The sequence below is a fragment of the Anomaloglossus baeobatrachus genome, unplaced genomic scaffold (genome assembly GCF_048569485.1).
Source record: "Anomaloglossus baeobatrachus isolate aAnoBae1 unplaced genomic scaffold, aAnoBae1.hap1 Scaffold_386, whole genome shotgun sequence".
NCBI classification, from domain to species: domain Eukaryota; kingdom Metazoa; phylum Chordata; class Amphibia; order Anura; family Aromobatidae; genus Anomaloglossus; species Anomaloglossus baeobatrachus.
In genome coordinates, this window is record NW_027443201.1 from 127,614 (window position 1) to 145,753 (window position 18,140).

General features: G+C 46.9%; 1 protein-coding gene and 1 long non-coding RNA gene across 2 annotated transcripts in view; one reads left to right on the plus strand and one right to left on the minus strand.

Annotated features, from left to right (window-relative positions):
- The window catches only part of LOC142275767 (oocyte zinc finger protein XlCOF7.1-like), a 143,827-nt gene extending 125,827 nt beyond the window's left edge, over nt 1-18,000 (plus strand). The window contains exons 5-6 of the mRNA XM_075332589.1: nt 11,701-11,814; nt 15,240-18,000. Of these exons, the coding sequence (XP_075188704.1) occupies nt 11,701-11,814; nt 15,240-16,180 (1,055 nt within the window). The 3' untranslated portion in view covers nt 16,181-18,000. The remainder of the gene's footprint in view (nt 1-11,700; nt 11,815-15,239) is intronic.
- On the minus strand, nt 2,042-2,965 carry LOC142275766 (uncharacterized). Its single transcript, XR_012739371.1, has 3 exons — nt 2,755-2,965; nt 2,520-2,676; nt 2,042-2,393 (listed from the first exon to the last, which is right to left on the minus strand). It is a non-coding gene; the product is annotated as an uncharacterized LOC142275766 (long non-coding RNA).
- Nucleotides 18,001-18,140: the final 140 nt, after the last annotated feature.

Consider the following 18,140-nt stretch of genomic DNA (forward strand, 5'->3'; position numbering starts at 1 on the left):
GGTTCAAATATTCAAAAGGTATCCAAGGTTTACAGATGCTCCTAATTAATTGATATGATCTGATTGCTAGGCCAAAGAAACCTATACCCGTTAATGTGCTAGTTCAACCAATATGCTCCAGTGGGAACAAAAAATGATAGTACTCTCCCAGACTTATATTAATGCTGCATGATGGTACATTGTTAGTATCATACAAGAGTACCCTCTCATAGTTATATAAAAATGCATTACATTAGAATTGTTATTTAATTCAATCTGACCCTATTTAAGCTGGCCCTTTCATAGCTTCAACAGCCTCCCAGTTGAAGCTATGACAGGGCCAGCTTAAATAGAGTCAGATTGGTACTGCCCTAGTAAGGGTTGGAGTCTATGGGTTTTTTGAGGGTATATAGAGTTCACCTAGGGAGAGATCGTATGCCCGGTTGTGGACAGCTTTCCGACCCTATGGGAATATTGACCCCCTCCAACGACTGACCCGGATCCGTAAATGGGTGAGACCAACCCTTTTTTTCAAGTTATCATTTGTGTAAATATCAGGTAACTAAGCAAAATGCTGTGCTTTGTTACCCAATGTTTACCTTGGTTACCAGCGTACACCACTTAGCGCTGGCTCCCTGCACTCATAGCCAGGGTACACATCGGGTTACTAAGCAAAGCATAGTTACCCGATGTGTACTCTGGCTACGTGTGCAGGGCACAGGCAATGGCAGCCTGAGAGCGGCGTACGCTTATAACCAAGGTAAATATCGGGTTTCTTAGTTACCCGATGTGTACCTTGGTTACGTGTGCATGAAGCAGGCAGCCCGGCTTCTGGCAGCTGCGGACGCTCGTAACCAAGGTAAATAGCGGGTAACCAAGCAAACCACTTTGCTTAGTTACCCGATGTGTACCTTGGTTACCAGCGTCCGCAGCTTCCAGACGCTGGGTCCCTGCTCCCTGCACGTTAAGATCGTTGCTCATTCGCTGTCAAACACAGCGATGTGTGCTTCACAGCAGAAGAGCAACGAGCAACAAAAAGAACCATAGCTGTGTGTAACAAGCAGCGATTTCACAGCAGGGGCCAGATCGCTACTCAGTGTCACACACAGCGAGATCGCTGATGAGGTCACTGGTGCGTCACACAAACCATTACTCAGCAGCGATCTCGCTATGTGAGAAGTACCCCTTAGATTCGTAATATTTCTGATTACTGTTTTAAAGTTTACTTCCTTTTATAATACCTTGTACCTTTTTTTTAAAATTTGTTTTATTGTTAAACCACATTTTACCTTCATAACATAACATTTTTGCTTATGATTAAAAAAAAAAAACCACAATAAATCATTAAACCAATAAAGTATTATTTATTATATAACTTAATTTTTTTAATGGAAAAATTATAAATTTAAAAATTCTTGAGTGGAGATAGTACTGGAGGGGCTGGGGCTGTCAGATGGGAACACTTGGACAGTGGGAGTATGGAGGGTGGATTTTGGTGAGGGTGAAGGAAAACAAGAAAGAAAAGGTAAAGTAGTGGTGGTGGAGAAACAAAGAGGAAAAACAGGAGATGGGATGGGATTTGGTAAGGATTTGAGGGGTGGAGGGATTGGGGGACAGAAGAGGTGGTGGTTGAAGAAGAGTGTCGTAGTTGGGGCAGGATGGGTATGGAAGGAGACGGGTGGTACTGGGCAGGGAGTACAGGTGGGGCAGGGAGTGGACGCACAGATGTTGGGAACTGGTACGGGGCTGGATGCTGGAACGGGACAGGATGCTGGTATTGTATAGGAGGGGGAGGAGGGACAGTGGCTGGAGGGGGGGCAGGTGCGGCAGGAATTAGGGTGGTTGGAGGTGGTTGGGAGGTAACCTGCGCCAGAGCATACTGGGTGGCTTGCATTACATGCATCTGCTGCTCAGGAAAAGGGTTTTCCATGCGCTCGAGCACTGCTTGGAAAAAACAATGAGTGGTCGACTTTCTAACATCTAAATGCAGCCTGTCCAGACGCGTGCACCATTAGTGCGTATTATTTTGAATAGTGTTTTGAACCAGGCTGAATGCAGCACTGGTTTGCTCGGAGAGCAATTTGATTGCGTTCTGGAAGGCTGCATTTAGAAGCAAGAACTCGGGCGCATAGCTCCTATCCAGAGCCCTCTGACGCTGCCGCCTAGAACCCAAAGGTGTTCTACTGAGGGCAGCAGTGTCAGAGGGGTGGGGTAGGGGAAAAACTACCTCGTCAGCAGCAGCTTCATGTAATGAAGCCTCACCAGATGCTCCAGCGCTGGTGGATGGGACAGAGGGACCAGAAGATAGGGAAGGTGCAGAAGGGTGGGGTCTGTCCAAGTGTTCTCCGGTGGATGACTGTGTTGGGATCGCTTCAGGACGGTTTGATGCTGGCTCCCGGGTGCTGCAGACAATGCTGTGGAAGAACGGAAACAAAAAAAAATAAATTAATTATATTGCTATTGCCTGTCTCTTGCTGAAACTCAAAAAAGGTTACACATGTAAACAGTTTAACTTTGTAGATGTTGTGTGAAATATTTACCTTCTGCACACCATTGTTGTCCGGAGGAATGCCAACACTCTGAAATACTTATATCTTAAGACGCGTCCTCCGGATCCACTCGGGGCCAGCATCTCTTTGTTCAACTCCTTCTTGAAGCGATCCCTGATGGACCGCCACCGGTTCTGAACTTTTTCCCCTGAAAAGTGAAAACACAATGGTTAGTATACAAAACATTACATCCTGCAACATAACCTACTGAACTGTGAATACTTACTTGCTCGATTCTGGGCTCTAGGATTGAGGTCCTCCCAACCTGTCACCACTTAACGGCAAACCTCCTCCCATAGCCGACGGGTTACAACCGAATCAGCGTGGCGGCGGTCACCCATATTCCACAGCGGCTCCCGCTCTCGAACTTCATCGATGAGGAGGTCGATGTTGTTGATACATCCTGCCTCCTCACCGTCCGAGTCAGGATCCCGCTGTGAAGCCTGTTGAAAACAGATAAACAAAAAAAAATGACACAAAAATGACAATGAAATAGATAAAAACAAAAAAACAACTTACACTGTGACCGCCGCGACGATTATGCCGACGACCATGGGAGGAGGGGTTGGGAGCAACTCTACCACGAGCCCCAGAATTGGAAGCCTGAAAAAAACAAAAAAAAAAATAAAATAAGCTTGGATGTGTTGGGTATACTGTGGATCTGTTGGGTGTACTGTGGATCTGTTGGGTGTACTGTGGATGTGTTGGGTGCACTGTGGATGTGTTGGGTGTACTGTGATCTTTCTGTGATGCATGTAAAATAAACTTACACTCTGTGCGCCCACTCCTTGTATCTCTCCACCCCTCGCGTCCCCTTCTGGAAGCGCCTCACGTTGTTCATATTCCTGTTAAAAAAAAGGTAAATCGATTTGTAATTTATTTTGATTGTTAACCTCTTCAGGCCCAGCGCATTTTCCCTTTTTTTATTTTTCCTCCTACGAGGGCTTGTTTTTTTTGCGGGACAAGTTGTACTTTTAAATGAAACAAACCATAAGATTTACCATATAGTGTACTGGAAAACAACCAAAAAATTCCAAGTATGGAAAAGCTGCAAAAAAAGTGTTAATGCACAACATTTTGTTGGATATTTAATTCACCATGTTCACTATATCGTAAAACTAATATGTTGTTGTGATGCCTGAGGTCGGTGCGAGTTTGTAGACACCAAACATGTATAGTTTTACTTGTATGTACGGTGTATAAAAAAATGCCACGCGCACATACAACTCGCTGCCAGACTTTGGCTGCGAGATATAAGGGGTTAAAAGTTGCGGGTGGAATAATGCGATTCCACTCAACTAGCAGGCACACATGTCAGCTGATAAAAACAGCTGATATGTGCGCGGATCTTCGCGACCTGCCCACGGCAGGGGGCGGAGATTAACCTTACACAATCCATGACGAATATATCTGTCGTGGGTCGTAAATGGGTTAAAAAAAAAAAAATAAATTAAAAAAAACAAACCTCATTTTGCTGAGAAGGAGCAGGAGGGTTCCCAGAAGAAGACATGCTGGCTGGCTGGCTCTCTGCGGCGGCTGGCACTCAGTTGGTGGCTGGCCCGGCAGTTGGTGGTTGGCCCGGCAGTTGGTGGCTGGCACTCAGTTGGTGGCTGGCTTGGCAGTTGGTGGCTGGCCACTCAGTTGGTGGCTGGCCTGTCAGTTGGTTGCCTGGCAGTTGGTGGCCTGGCATTGGTAGGCGGTCTGTGCGGCCTGGCTCTCGGTGGCGGGCGGGCGGGCAGCCTGGAACTCTGCGGCGGGCAGCCTGGAACTCTGCGGCGGGCAGGCTGTTTCTCTCAGGCGGGCGGGCGAGCTGGTTCTCTCTGGCGGGCGGCCTGGTTCTCTCCAGCGGGCGAGCTGGCTCTCTGCGGCGTGCGGGCTGACTCTCTGCAGTGGGCTCTCTGTGGCAGAAAGTCTTGCCGTGTTGGCAAGAAGTAGTCAGGGACAATAGGCATGCTCAGTTAAAAAAAAAAACCATCCGGCGACCGTATCCATTTTTTTCTGCATTGGGCCGGATCCGGCGTCCTTAGGCTTCCATTATAAATCATGCTGTATGGCGCCGGATCCGGTGCGATGCGTTTTTTCACCGCAGACAAAGAACGCTGCAAGCAACTTTCCATCCGGCCGCCGCAGCAGCTAAACATGCCGCATCTGGCAAAAAACGGATGCAACGCAAAGCCATACGGCACAATCCAATGATGAAAAAACGCATCCGGCGGCAAAAAAACCGGATGAGTTTTTTCTGCAAAGCGCCGAATTGTGCCTGATTGCAAAAAACTGATATGTGAAAGCAGCCTTATATTGTGTAAAAACTGATGTGACGGATCCGGTAGAAAAACGGATTTTTTTTTATTTGTTTTTATTTTCAATGCCAAATGAGGAGAGAGAGAGAGACTCCATCATCACCGCACACACCGGCACTACCGCCCCCATCATCACTGCACACACCGGCACTACCGCCCTCATCATCACTGCACACACCAGCACTATCGCCCCCATCATCACCGCACACACCAGCACTACCGCCCCCATCATCACCGCACACACTCCGGCACTTCAGCACCCATCATCACCACACATACACCGGCACTACCGCCCCATCATCACCGCACACACTCCGGCACTACCGCACCCATCATCACCGCACATACACCGGCACTACCTCCCCCATCATCACCGCACACACTACGGCACTACCGCCCCCATCATCACTGCACATACACTGGCACTTCTTCAGTGACAATCCCGCTCACAGAGCGATTCACTTCAGTTGCTGCGTGGAGCTGACAGAGAGTGGTCATGGTCTGTGGCCGCTCCTGTCAGCTTCATGTAACAGAGCTGAAAGCATTGTGGGACCTCTGTGGATTACGCCAGACCTAGAGGGGTATTTTGAGATTTTAATAAAGTGGTGAAAGAGGGTTTTTTTTGTCTTTTATTTCACATAAAGTATTTTTTCGGGTGTATGTGTTTTATTTACTTTCACTTACAGGTTAATCATTGGGGGTGTCTCATAGACACCTACCATGATTAACTTAGGACTTAATGGCAGCTATGGGCTGCCATTAACTCCTTATTACCCCGAATACCACCGCACCAGGGCAATTCAGGAAGAGCCGGGTAGAGCCCCGAGACTGTCGCATCTGATGGATGCGGCATTTTCGGGCGGCTGTTGGCTGATATTTTTAAGCTGGTGGGCTCCCCATAACGTGAGGCTCCTCAGTCCTGAGAATACCAGCCTTCAGCCGTGTGGCTTTACCTTGGCTGGTATCAAAATTGGGGGGACCACACGCTGTTTTTTGTTTATTATTTATTTATTTATTTTACTGCAAGATATAGACCTGCCCACCGGCAGCTGTGATTGGTTGCAGTGAGACAGCTGGCACTCCGCGTGGGGGCGTGTCTGCCTGCAACCAATCATAGGCGCTGGTGGGCGGGGGAAGCAGTGAATACAAGATGGAATAATGAGCGGCCGGCATTTTCAAATCAGTAGAAGCTGCCAGAGCAGTCAGTGAGTGAGTGAGTGATTTTCTGACCAGCAATGAATTTATATCACTTCTGGGCATGCTCAGAAGTAAAAACCGGTACATGCTTGCGGCGTTTGACGCATGCCTCCGGATCCGGCGCCCATAGACTTTCATTATGTACCATGCCGCACAGCGCCGCATCCAGCACTATGCAGTTTTTTGCCGCTGGCAAAAAAAGTTCCTCTTTGCGTCCTGTACGGCCGCCGGAGTGACGATTTTTGCTGCATCCGGCAAAAACCAGATCAAACGCGAATACATGCGGCACAATCGGGCGCTAATAAAAGTCAATGAGGAAAAAGCACATCTGGCGGGAAAAAAAACCCCAGATGCGTTTTTCCCCGCAAAGTGCTGGATTGTGCCGCACGGCGAAAAATGGATGTGTGAAAGCAGCCTTACTGTGGCCGGGGTAAATAGTTCTGGAACAATCTAGAAACAGCTGTGGCCACTGCCCCCTCAGACTTCACTGCTCATCCCTGGATTTCCAGGATATCTGCTCCATGTCCGTCCACGGCTTCCAGGATGTGTCCTGTCTACATACAGCCTCCATTACCTCACTGTGACCCCCTGACATAACCTCCCCTCACCCAGCACCATGACACCCAGCACAGCAGAGCCCTGCATACACTGAGGAGCTGACCATGTGACCCTGACTCCTCCCCTCCATGTGACATCATCACAGGTCCTGTAAGCACAGAGCAGCCATATATCTAGTGTGCGGCTCTGCAGGTGGAGGTAGGTGCAGGGTATTATATATCTAGTGTGCGGCTCTGCAGGTGGAGGTAGGGGCAGGGTATTATATATCTAGTGTGCGGCTCTGCAGGAGGAGGTAGGTGCAGGGTATTATATATCTAGTGTGCGGCTCTGCAGGAGGAGGTAGGTGCAGGGTATTATATATCTAGTGTGCGGCTCTGCAGGAGGAGGTAGGTGCAGGGTATTATATATCTAGTGTGCGGCTCTGCAGGTGGAGGTAGGTGCAGGGTATTATATATCTAGTGTGCGGCTCTGCAGGTGGAGGTAGGTGCAGGGTATTATATATCTAGTGTGCGGCTCTGCAGGTGGAGGTAGGTGCAGGGTATTATATATCTAGTGTGCGGCTCTGCAGGTGGAGGTAGGTGCAGGGTATTATATATCTAGTGTGCGGCTCTGCAGGAGGAGGTAGGTGCAGGGTATTATATATCTAGTGCGCGGCTCTGCAGGTGGAGGTAGGTGCAGGGTATTATATATCTAGTGCGCGGCTCTGCAGGTGGAGGTAGGTGCAGGGTATTATATATCTAGTGTGCGGCTCTGCAGGTGGAGGTAGGTGCAGGGTATTATATATCTAGTGTGCGGCTCTGCAGGTGGAGGTAGGTGCAGGGTATTATATATCTAGTGTGCGGCTCTGCAGGTGGAGGTAGGTGCAGGGTATTATATATCTAGTGTGCGGCTCTGCAGGTGGAGGTAGGTGCAGGGTATTATATATCTAGTGTGCGGCTCTGCAGGTGGAGGTAGGGGCAGGGTATTATATATCTAGTGTGCGGCTCTGCAGGAGGAGGTAGGTGCAGGGTATTATATATCTAGTGTGCGGCTCTGCAGGAGGAGGTAGGTGCAGGGTATTATATATCTAGTGTGCGGCTCTGCAGGTGGAGGTAGGTGCAGGGTATTATATATCTAGTGTGCGGCTCTGCAGGAGGAGGTAGGTGCAGGGTATTATATATCTAGTGTGCGGCTCTGCAGGTGGAGGTAGGTGCAGGGTATTATATATCTAGTGTGCGGCTCTGCAGGTGGAGGTAGGTGCAGGGTATTATATATCTAGTGTGCGGCTCTGCAGGTGGAGGTAGGGGCAGGGTATTATATATCTAGTGTGCGGCTCTGCAGGTGGAGGTAGGTGCAGGGTATTATATATCTAGTGTGCGGCTCTGCAGGTGGAGGTAGGTGCAGGGTATTATATATCTAGTGTGCGGCTCTGCAGGTGGAGGTAGGTGCAGGGTATTATATATCTAGTGTGCGGCTCTGCAGGTGGAGGTAGGTGCAGGGTATTATATATCTAGTGTGCGGCTCTGCAGGTGGAGGTAGGTGCAGGGTATTATATATCTAGTGTGCGGCTCTGCAGGTGGAGGTAGGTGCAGGGTATTATATATCTAGTGTGCGGCTCTGCAGGAGGACGTAGGTGCAGGGTATTATATATCTAGTGTGCGGCTCTGCAGGCGGAGGTAGGTGCAGGGTATTATATATCTAGTGTGCGGCTCTGCAGGCGGAGGTAGGTGCAGGGTATTATATATCTAGTGTGCGGCTCTGCAGGCGGAGGTAGGTGCAGGTTATTATATATCTAGTGTGCGGCTCTGCAGGTGGAGGTAGGTGCAGGGTATTATATATCTAGTGTGCGGCTCTGCAGGTGGAGGTAGGTGCAGGGTATTATATATCTAGTGTGCGGCTCTGCAGGTGGAGGTAGGTGCAGGGTATTATATATCTAGTGTGCGGCTCTGCAGGTGGAGGTAGGTGCAGGGTATTATATATCTAGTGTGCGGCTCTGCAGGTGGAGGTAGGTGCAGGGTATTATATATCTAGTGTGCGGCTCTGCAGGTGGAGGTAGGTGCAGGGTATTATATATCTAGTGTGCGGCTCTGCAGGTGGAGGCAGGTGCAGGGTATTATATATCTAGTGTGCGGCTCTGCAGGTGGAGGCAGGTGCAGGGTATTATATATCTAGTGTGCGGCTCTGCAGGTGGAGGCAGGTGCAGGTTATTATATATCTAGTGTGCGGCTCTGCAGGTGGAGGCAGGTGCAGGGTATTATATATCTAGTGTGCGGCTCTGCAGGTGGAGGTAGGTGCAGGTTATTATATATCTAGTGTGCGGCTCTGCAGGTGGAGGCAGGTGCAGGGTATTATATATCTAGTGTGCGGCTCTGCAGGTGGAGGCAGGTGCAGGTTATTATATATCTAGTGTGCGGCTCTGCAGGTGGAGGCAGGTGCAGGTTATTATATATCTAGTGTGCGGCTCTGCAGGTGGAGGCAGGTGCAGGTTATTATATATCTAGTGTGCGGCTCTGCAGGTGGAGGCAGGTGCAGGGTATTATATATCTAGTGTGCGGCTCTGCAGGTGGAGGTAGGTGCAGGGTATTATATATCTAGTGTGCGGCTCTGCAGGTGGAGGTAGGTGCAGGGTATTATATATCTAGTGTGCGGCTCTGCAGGTGGCGGTAGGTGCAGGGTATTATATATCTAGTGTGCGGCTCTGCAGGTGGAGGTAGGTGCAGGGTATTATATATCTAGTGTGCGGCTCTGCAGGTGGAGGTAGGTGCAGGGTATTATATATCTAGTGTGCGGCTCTGCAGGTGGAGGTAGGTGCAGGGTATTATATATCTAGTGTGCGGCTCTGCAGGTGGAGGTAGGTGCAGGGTATTATATATCTAGTGTGCGGCTCTGCAGGTGGAGGTAGGTGCAGGGTATTATATATCTAGTGTGCGGCTCTGCAGGTGGAGGTAGGTGCAGGGTATTATATATCTAGTGTGCGGCTCTGCAGGTGGAGGTAGGTGCAGGGTATTATATATCTAGTGTGCGGCTCTGCAGGTGGAGGTAGGTGCAGGGTATTATATATCTAGTGTGCGGCTCTGCAGGTGGAGGTAGGTGCAGGGTATTATATATCTAGTGTGCGGCTCTGCAGGTGGAGGTAGGTGCAGGGTATTATATATCTAGTGTGCGGCTCTGCAGGTGGAGATAGGGGCAGGGTATTATATATCTAGTGTGCGGCTCTGCAGGTGGAGGTAGGTGCAGGGTATTATATATCTAGTGTGCGGCTCTGCAGGAGGAGGTAGGTGCAGGGTATTATATATCTAGTGTGCGGCTCTGCAGGTGGAGGTAGGTGCAGGGTATTATATATCTAGTGTGCGGCTCTGTAGGTGCAGGTTATTATATATCTAGTGTGCGGCTCTGCAGGTGGAGGTAGGTGCAGGTTATTATATATATAGTGTGCGGCTCTGCAGGTGGAGGTAGGTGCAGGGTATTATATATCTAGTGTGCGGCTCTGCAGGTGGAGGTAGGTGCAGGGTATTATATATCTAGTGTGCGGCTCTGCAGGTGGAGGTAGGTGCAGGGTATTATATATCTAGTGTGCGGCTCTGCAGGAGGAGGTAGGTGCAGGGTATTATATATCTAGTGTGCGGCTCTGCAGGTGGAGGTAGGTGCAGGGTATTATATATCTAGTGTGCGGCTCTGCAGGTGGAGGTAGGTGCAGGGTATTATATATCTAGTGTGCGGCTCTGCAGGTGGAGGTAGGTGCAGGGTATTATATATCTAGTGTGCGGCTCTGCAGGTGGAGGTAGGTGCAGGGTATTATATATCTAGTGTGCGGCTCTGCAGGTGGAGGTAGGTGCAGGGTATTATATATCTAGTGTGCGGCTCTGCAGGTGGAGGTAGGTGCAGGTTATTATATATCTAGTGTGCGGCTCTGCAGGTGGAGGTAGGTGCAGGGTATTATATATCTAGTGTGCGGCTCTGCAGGTGGAGGTAGGTGCAGGGTATTATATATCTAGTGTGCGGCTCTGCAGGTGGAGGTAGGTGCAGGGTATTATATATCTAGTGTGCGGCTCTGCAGGTGGAGGTAGGTGCAGGGTATTATATATCTAGTGTGCGGCTCTGCAGGTGGAGGTGTGTGGAGATTCCCCATTACTGGGGCAGGCGGCATTAACCCCTTCAGCTCTGAGGCTTTATTGATGTTTTTCTCTCGCTGATTTCTATGAATAATGAGGTTTTTGTTCTTTTTCCTCTGATAGATACAAGCGCCCCAACTATGAGAGGCCGGAAGTGAGGAAACCCGTCTGCCCTCAGTCCTCGGCCCATTTCTCCCCTCAGTCCTCGGCCCCTTTCTCCCCTCAGTCTTCGGCCCCTTTCTACCCTCGGTCCCCAGCCCCTTTTTTCTCCCCATTCAGGTCCCTACAATGTCAGATCTTCTCAGTGGAGATCTTCTATAGAAGAGAATTCTCCTGATTGCCCCATCAAGGATGGATATGGACAGGGACAAGATGGCGGAGAGGATATTCCACCTCACCCTAGAGATCCTCTTCCGGCTTACTGGAGAGGTGAGAGATTCTGATGACGTCACATTACATCATTCTTATCTATGGGAATAACAGATGGACAGAACTGGAGAGGTGAGGACTCTGGAAATGTCTGGAGTGAGATTTATTACTGTGTCTCTCCATAACCAGGATTACACAGTAGTGAAGAAGACCTCTAGTGAGCGCTGTCAGGCCCCTGTGTCTGAGGGATGGGGAAGACCCCTGAGCCCAATCACGGGGCCTCCACCTCACTCCCCGATACATGAGAACATCAATGACCAGAAGATCCTAGAACTCACCTACAAGATGATTGAGCTGCTGACTGGAGAGGTGACACTGCTGGGAATGCTGGGACATTATACAGTAACGCTATGGAGGGATCGGGGGTGACGGTATCATTGTATGTGTCAGGTTCCTATAAGGTGTCAGGACGTCACCGTCTATTTCTCCATGGAGGAGTGGGAGTATTTAGAAGGACACAAAGATCTGTACAAGGACGTCATGATGGAGGTTCCCCAGCCCCTCACATCACCAGGTAATAGACAGGACTAAATACACACGGCCTATAATTATCTGTATGTAAGGAATGAATTCAGTCCCTGTATGTGTCTCCTCCAGTTCTATCCAGTAAGAGGACAACACCAGAGAGATGTCCCCGTCCTCTTCCCCCACAGGACTGTAAAGAAGAAGACCCCGATGTTCCTCAGGATGTGATTCCTCCAGCTCTATCCAGTAAGAGATATCATGTACTTTCTGCACTAATTTGCGTGTTACATTTTTAGACTTTCTGCTCTGTTCTTTTTCAGCTGTATTTTCTTTGCTTCTGCTTCTTCTGCTGTTTGTTTCTAGTCCCTTCTCTATGTTGTTGTGAAGGCAACTGAGAGACCTGCAGAGGGTTCATGAATACCCTGTTTCCCTAAAAATATGCCCTCGTTACAGTCAGGGCCAGCATTGGGAGGAGTCAAACTGTGCAATTTCTTAGGAACCCCAGTCTCTTAAGGCCACTTTACACATACAGATAAATCTTTGGCAGATCTGTGGTTGCAGTGAAATCATGGACATATTGTTCCATTTGTACACAGCCACAAATCTGGCACTGATTGTCCACAATTTCACTGCAACCACAGATCTGCCGCAGATTTATCTGTGTGTGTAAAGTGGCGTTTACGGTCACCATCAGTTGTATTCAGAAGTTGATTGTTTAAGGACCTCTGATGAAGTCATGTGACATGATGTAACCAAAGGTCTCTTAATTGCAGGAGTCTAAAATAATTGAACAGAGGACAGGCTGGCATACAGGACTGACATTAGGGAAAAGGGAGAGAAAACTGGGCAATTTCACAGGGCCCCCATTTTCCCAGCGGCCCCAGTGTTTATATGCCGATTAGGACTGCTTAAGAACCTTTTTGACATCACGTCATGTGACCAAAGGTCTCTTAATTGCAGGAGTCTAAAGCTGAAGAGGAGACAGGCTGGCGTGTGTGTGTGTGTGTGTGTGTGTGTGTGTGTATAGCTAGATAATAGAAAAAAAGACTACAGCCGCACACTGAAATACCACATTTTTAAACTACCTAAAAATAGCTAATAAAATTATTGCTTTAGAGAATGTGAACTACTGGCAAACTACCCTGGGAGGAATGGAGACCCCTACAGAAGGAGATTTGACACCTAGACCCTGATTCTTCAAAGCAATAATGCCAGAATTCTGACAGAGATCACTTATCAATCAATTTTTTGTGCAACACAGAGTTGTGAAAAAAGATTGTGCGACTAAATCATCATGGCGCGCTGTGCTGACATCACTCGCATGTCCTTCAGCTCCCAGAAGTACAAGCAGACATGGCCTCGCCATGGCCTTCGCCACTGCGAATAATCTGACTATCAAGCACGTGACTGTGATCGGAGGAGGTCTGATAGGTGCTGGGATAGCGCAGGTAACTGCAGCAACCAGACACACTGTTGTTTTAGTGGACCAGACTGATGACATCTTGAAAAAGTCTGCAAAAAGTATTGAAGACAGCTTGAAAAGGGTCACTAAGAAGATGTTTGCGGACAAGTCTGAGGCTGCTGCACAGTTCATCAGCAAAACCCTCTCAAACTTCAGCACAAGCACAGACCCAGCGGCCGTAGTGCACAGCAATGATCTGGTGGTGGAAGCCATAATAGAAAACTTGGAAGTGGAAAAATGCACTAATCAAGACACTGGACAAATTTGCACCAGAACACACCATATTTGCCAGCAACACATTCTTATTGACATAGCCAACTCTACAACTAGGCAGGATCAGTTTGTAGGGCTGTATTTCTTTAATACAGTACCAATGATGAAGCTGGTGGAGGTCATTAAGACACCAATGACTAGCCAAACGACTTCTGACTCTCTCATGGACTTCAGTAAAGCACTGGGAAAGATGCCTGTGTCATGTAAAGACACCCCAGGATTCATTGCTAGCCGTCTTGTGGTACCATACCTAATGGAATTTGTGCATCTTCATGAACGAGGTCATGCATCTAAGGAAGACATGGATGTTGCAATGAAATTGGAAGTCCGTTACCAAATGGGTCCTTTTGAGCTTTTGTATTATGTTGGTCTTGACACTAGTAAATACACCATTGATGGTTGGTACCAGATGGAACCTGAAAACCCATTTTTTGCCCCCCGTGAATTACTCAATAAGCTTCGAAAGAAGACTGGAGAAGGATTTTATAAAGACAGATGGTTGCCTGGCTGCTCTGCAGAGCTATATTTTTATAGTCTCTTGTTTGTTTTGATTACAATGACCGTTGTTGTTTTTACATTGCATGGTTTCCTCAGCACTTATTAACACCGAGTGCCTTACAGTCATGATTCTCTATTTCATCAACATCCTTTTGTACCGCTGATTCCAAACATTGATACATCATAGCCATTCTACAGTCAATAAAAAATAAATGTAAATAAAAATAAATTGTGTGACTTTTGGAGGTTTCACGCCAATTTTAACCAGCTACGCAAAAATGGACAGTGCTTGGCCAGAAGACGGGTGTGATGTCACCGCTTCTCTAATTCATAACAAACTGTGGCGTTCCCTATGCCAGAAATCTCACGCCAGTCCCTGACATCAATTTTCATTGTACATCGCCGGTCTTGATGAATTGGAGCCCTAATGTATACCTGCACAGATAGCAAGACCATGCTACCTGCTTGGTTCCAAAGCCTAAGGATTGGCCATCAATCTTACAGTCCCGAACAAGCCCATTAAATATTTGGCTTCTGTCTCTATTATATTTTCATCTTCGAAAAAAAACCTTTTTGAAATTGTCTATGTTGTGGATCAATGTCACAACGAGATGCTTGCAGGGCATGCCAACTGTCATGGCAGCATCAGGATCTGTGGAAATTACACATTCTGGCACTCTTGCTTGCTAACTTCTCTGTTATCTGTGATCAGCGCAGGGAGACGCAGGCATCGAACCACATACTTAGTAAGACTAGCAAGAGTTATTCTCTGCTGGGCTCCTTGTTAGTGTCTTTGATCACATGCTGTAGGGGAGCCAGTATCATTCGCTTCCCTTCTGTATATGCTGGCTGGATAATTCCATTAATGCCAGCTATAGTTTACCTATACAGGTCTGGTGAGGTGTTGTGATACAAACTAGTGGTTGTTGTGCATTATTGCTGTGAGCAGTTGTGGTGTTAACCATTGTTGTCTTTTTGTTTCTGCCTTCCTTCTCTTGCTTTTCTCCTTAGTATCTCACTGTTTATTTCTGGGAGTTTGCAGTGTGTCTGAATTTTGGTTTTCCCATCTGTCTTAATCTGTATTTCCACCATACTCCTGCCCCTTTCTTCCACGTTCAGGGTAATCCAGAGGTTAGGGATAGCCTAAAGTCTCCTAGCATGACGGAAAGTATAGTAGCCCCCTGTCCCTCATTACTCATTATCCTACAGTCACATTGCGACAATCAATCAGATTATTTACTGTAGCACATTCCAGAGAACTGGTGCTAGGAATGGGAGATCAGAATTAACGAAGATGTAACTCTTAGATCTCGAAATTGGAAAACAGATTCAGAATAATTTGTTTCCTAATTTAATTTCTGATGTTATGGTTTAAAATATAAATCTACTTTCAAAATTATATAATTAAAAAATAATAATATTGTGTTTTTATTTGTAGCCGATGACTGTATCAGGAGTTCAGATGGACCTCTAATATCTTCAGAATTTAAAACAGATGATGAAAGTATTACACATTATACATATGAGGAGCATGCTGTTGTCCCAGATATACCTTCAGTCCTTTCATGGAAAACTCTATCATCAGATCTTTTCAAACAAGTCCAAAATTCCCATTTATCACAGAATTGTAAGCAAAATAAAAGTTACAGAAGGGATGTGGAACATGAAACGGCTCCTACAAGGGAGAAACCATTTTCATGTTCAGAGTGTGGGAAATGTTTTATTCGGAAAGCAGACTTTGTTAGACATCAGAAAATTCACACAGGGGAGAAGCCATTTTCATGTTCAGAATGTGGGAAAGGTTTTATTCAGAAAATAAACCTTGTTACACATCAGAAAATTCACACAGGGGAGAAGCCATTTTCATGTTCAGAGTGTGGGAAAGGTTTTATTTGGAAATCTGATCTTGTTTGGCATCAAAGAACTCACACAGGGGAGAAGCCATTTTCATGTTCAGAGTGTGGGAAATGTTTTATTCGGAAAGCAGACCTTGTTACACATCAGAAAATTCACACAGGGGAGAAGCCATTTTCATGTTCAGAGTGTGGGGAATGTTTTATTCGGAAATCACACCTTGTTAGACATCAGAAAAGTCACACAGGGGAGAAGCCATTTTCATGTTCAGAGTGTGGGAAATGTTTTATTCACAAATCACACCTTGTTAGACATCAGATAAATCACAACGGGGAGAAGCCGTTTTCATGTTCCGAATGTGGGAAATGTTTTTTTCAGAAATCACACCTTGTTAGACATCAGACAAATCACACAGGGGAGAAGCCGTTTTCATGCCCAGAATGTGGTAAATGTTTTACTAGGAAATCAGATCTTGTTAAACATGTGAAGAAGCCGCACAGGGAAGGAACCTTTTTCATGTTGTGAATAATTGAATTGTTCAACTGGCAAATCAAGTCTTGCCGACATCAGAAAACCAACAGATCAGAGCAGCCATTCTTGCTTGGAGAATTTGCGAAATGTTTTTTTATCATTAATCAGGTCTTGTTGTCAGATGAGTCGCATGGGAGAAGCCATCATGATGTACTAGAATTCAACTGGTTTTATTTAAAAATCAGCTACAATTGCTCAAGTAAGAATTGGTGAGGGAAAGAACCATTTTCTCTCTTTTTAAACTTATCGTATTTTTCAGACCATAAGAATGTGGTCATGACGCACTGTTATGGGGGGATTTGCTGCTGACACTTTATGAGGGTAATATCCCCCAGTTTCTATGTGTTTGATGACTTTCCCTTTAAATAGTGCTTATAACAAATCTGTGGCTGCCTTTATTATTTCCTAAAACAGTGAAGAGCCGCAGATTAGTGTTTTTTTTTTTTAATATAATCCAGTACTAAAACTTTTGGAACTGTCCCTAATGTCTCCAAAAGGAACTTCCAGGTTGTTAGATCCCACAACCATCAGTGATCAATCACAGTGGAAGAGTGAACTCTACGACCCCAGCTCTGCAGCATCCTTCTTAAGCAGTTCAGTAAAACCTTAAAGAAGTTGTCCAGTTACCAAAATTGATTTTTTTTTTTTTCTGATAAATCTTGCTAATATGTGCCCCTCAACACATCTATTATGTTTTTTCAGCAAAATTACCTTTTATTGTGCACTAGCAGCACACGGTCATTGCTGGCTCCAGCTCTGATGGGGTAATCTCTCCTCTGACTTCCTGTGTTCAGTTCCTACAAGTCCTAGAATTCTTTGTGGCTCTAGAACGGTGTCTAGCTTATCTAACACACCCATTGTGTCTAATACACCCACTCTGCTCTCCACCCAAACCCTCCTCCCTGCCTCTTCCCAGTGGATGTGCACTGAGAGAAATCACAGAGACAGCAGCAGCTCTGCACAGCCAGGGGAAGAAAGTGTGTGTGCGCGTATATACAGTGTGTGTGTATGTGTCCGCTTTACCTTGGCTGATGATCCAATTTTGGGGGACCCCGTGTTTTTTGTTTTAAATTATTTATTTAATTTAAAATAACAGCGTGGGGTGCCCTCTGTTCTGGATTAACAGCCAAGGTGAAGCTGCCAGCTGTGGTTTGCAGGCTGCAGCCGTTTGCTTTACCCTAGCTGGCTACAAAAGATAGGGGGACCGCATGTCATTTTTTTTTTTATTATTTATTTATTTTTTGGCTAAATACAAGGCTAAGCACCCCTTAGTGCCACATGAAAGTCACAAAAGGGTGCCAGCTTAGAATATGCAGGGGGTAAGACATTATATATGTATTTCTTATCTATCTATCTATCCATTCATTCATTCATCCCTCTATCCCTCTGTCTCTATATTTATCTATTCATCTCTATATCTACTCATCTATTTATCTTTCTTGCTGCTTCCGTTTTTTGCGGTCCGCAAAAAAAACTGAAGGCACGCAGATGTCACACGGATGCCACTAGGATGCATCCGTGAAAAAAAGGACCGTTTTTTTGTGGCCCGCAAAAACGGAACAGGCATGTGAATGTAGCCTTAACAGCAGTCGCTGCCTGCTGCCGGTCACATGTGACCGTGTGCGGGCTGTGTGTGCGGGCTGTGTTTACAGGAGTTCAGCTGAGTTCAGATCAGCTGACTCAAGTGTCGGCCGATCAGGCTGGGGCCACACGGGGATTACTGCGATCCCCTCGCATTACACTCGGCTCACGCTCAGTACAGCAGAGCTGAGTGTCATGCGTGTGTCCCTGTGACTGAGGTCCGACTGTGCGAGCAGACCTCAGCTGCGGGGGGGGCGGTCCAGCACTCGAGGGGTGGGCCAGCACTGAGGAGGGGTGGGAGGGATTTCTCTCACTCTCTCCTCCGTAATCCACCGATGTACCGCAAGTGCAGTGCGATTTTTTTTCTCTCACC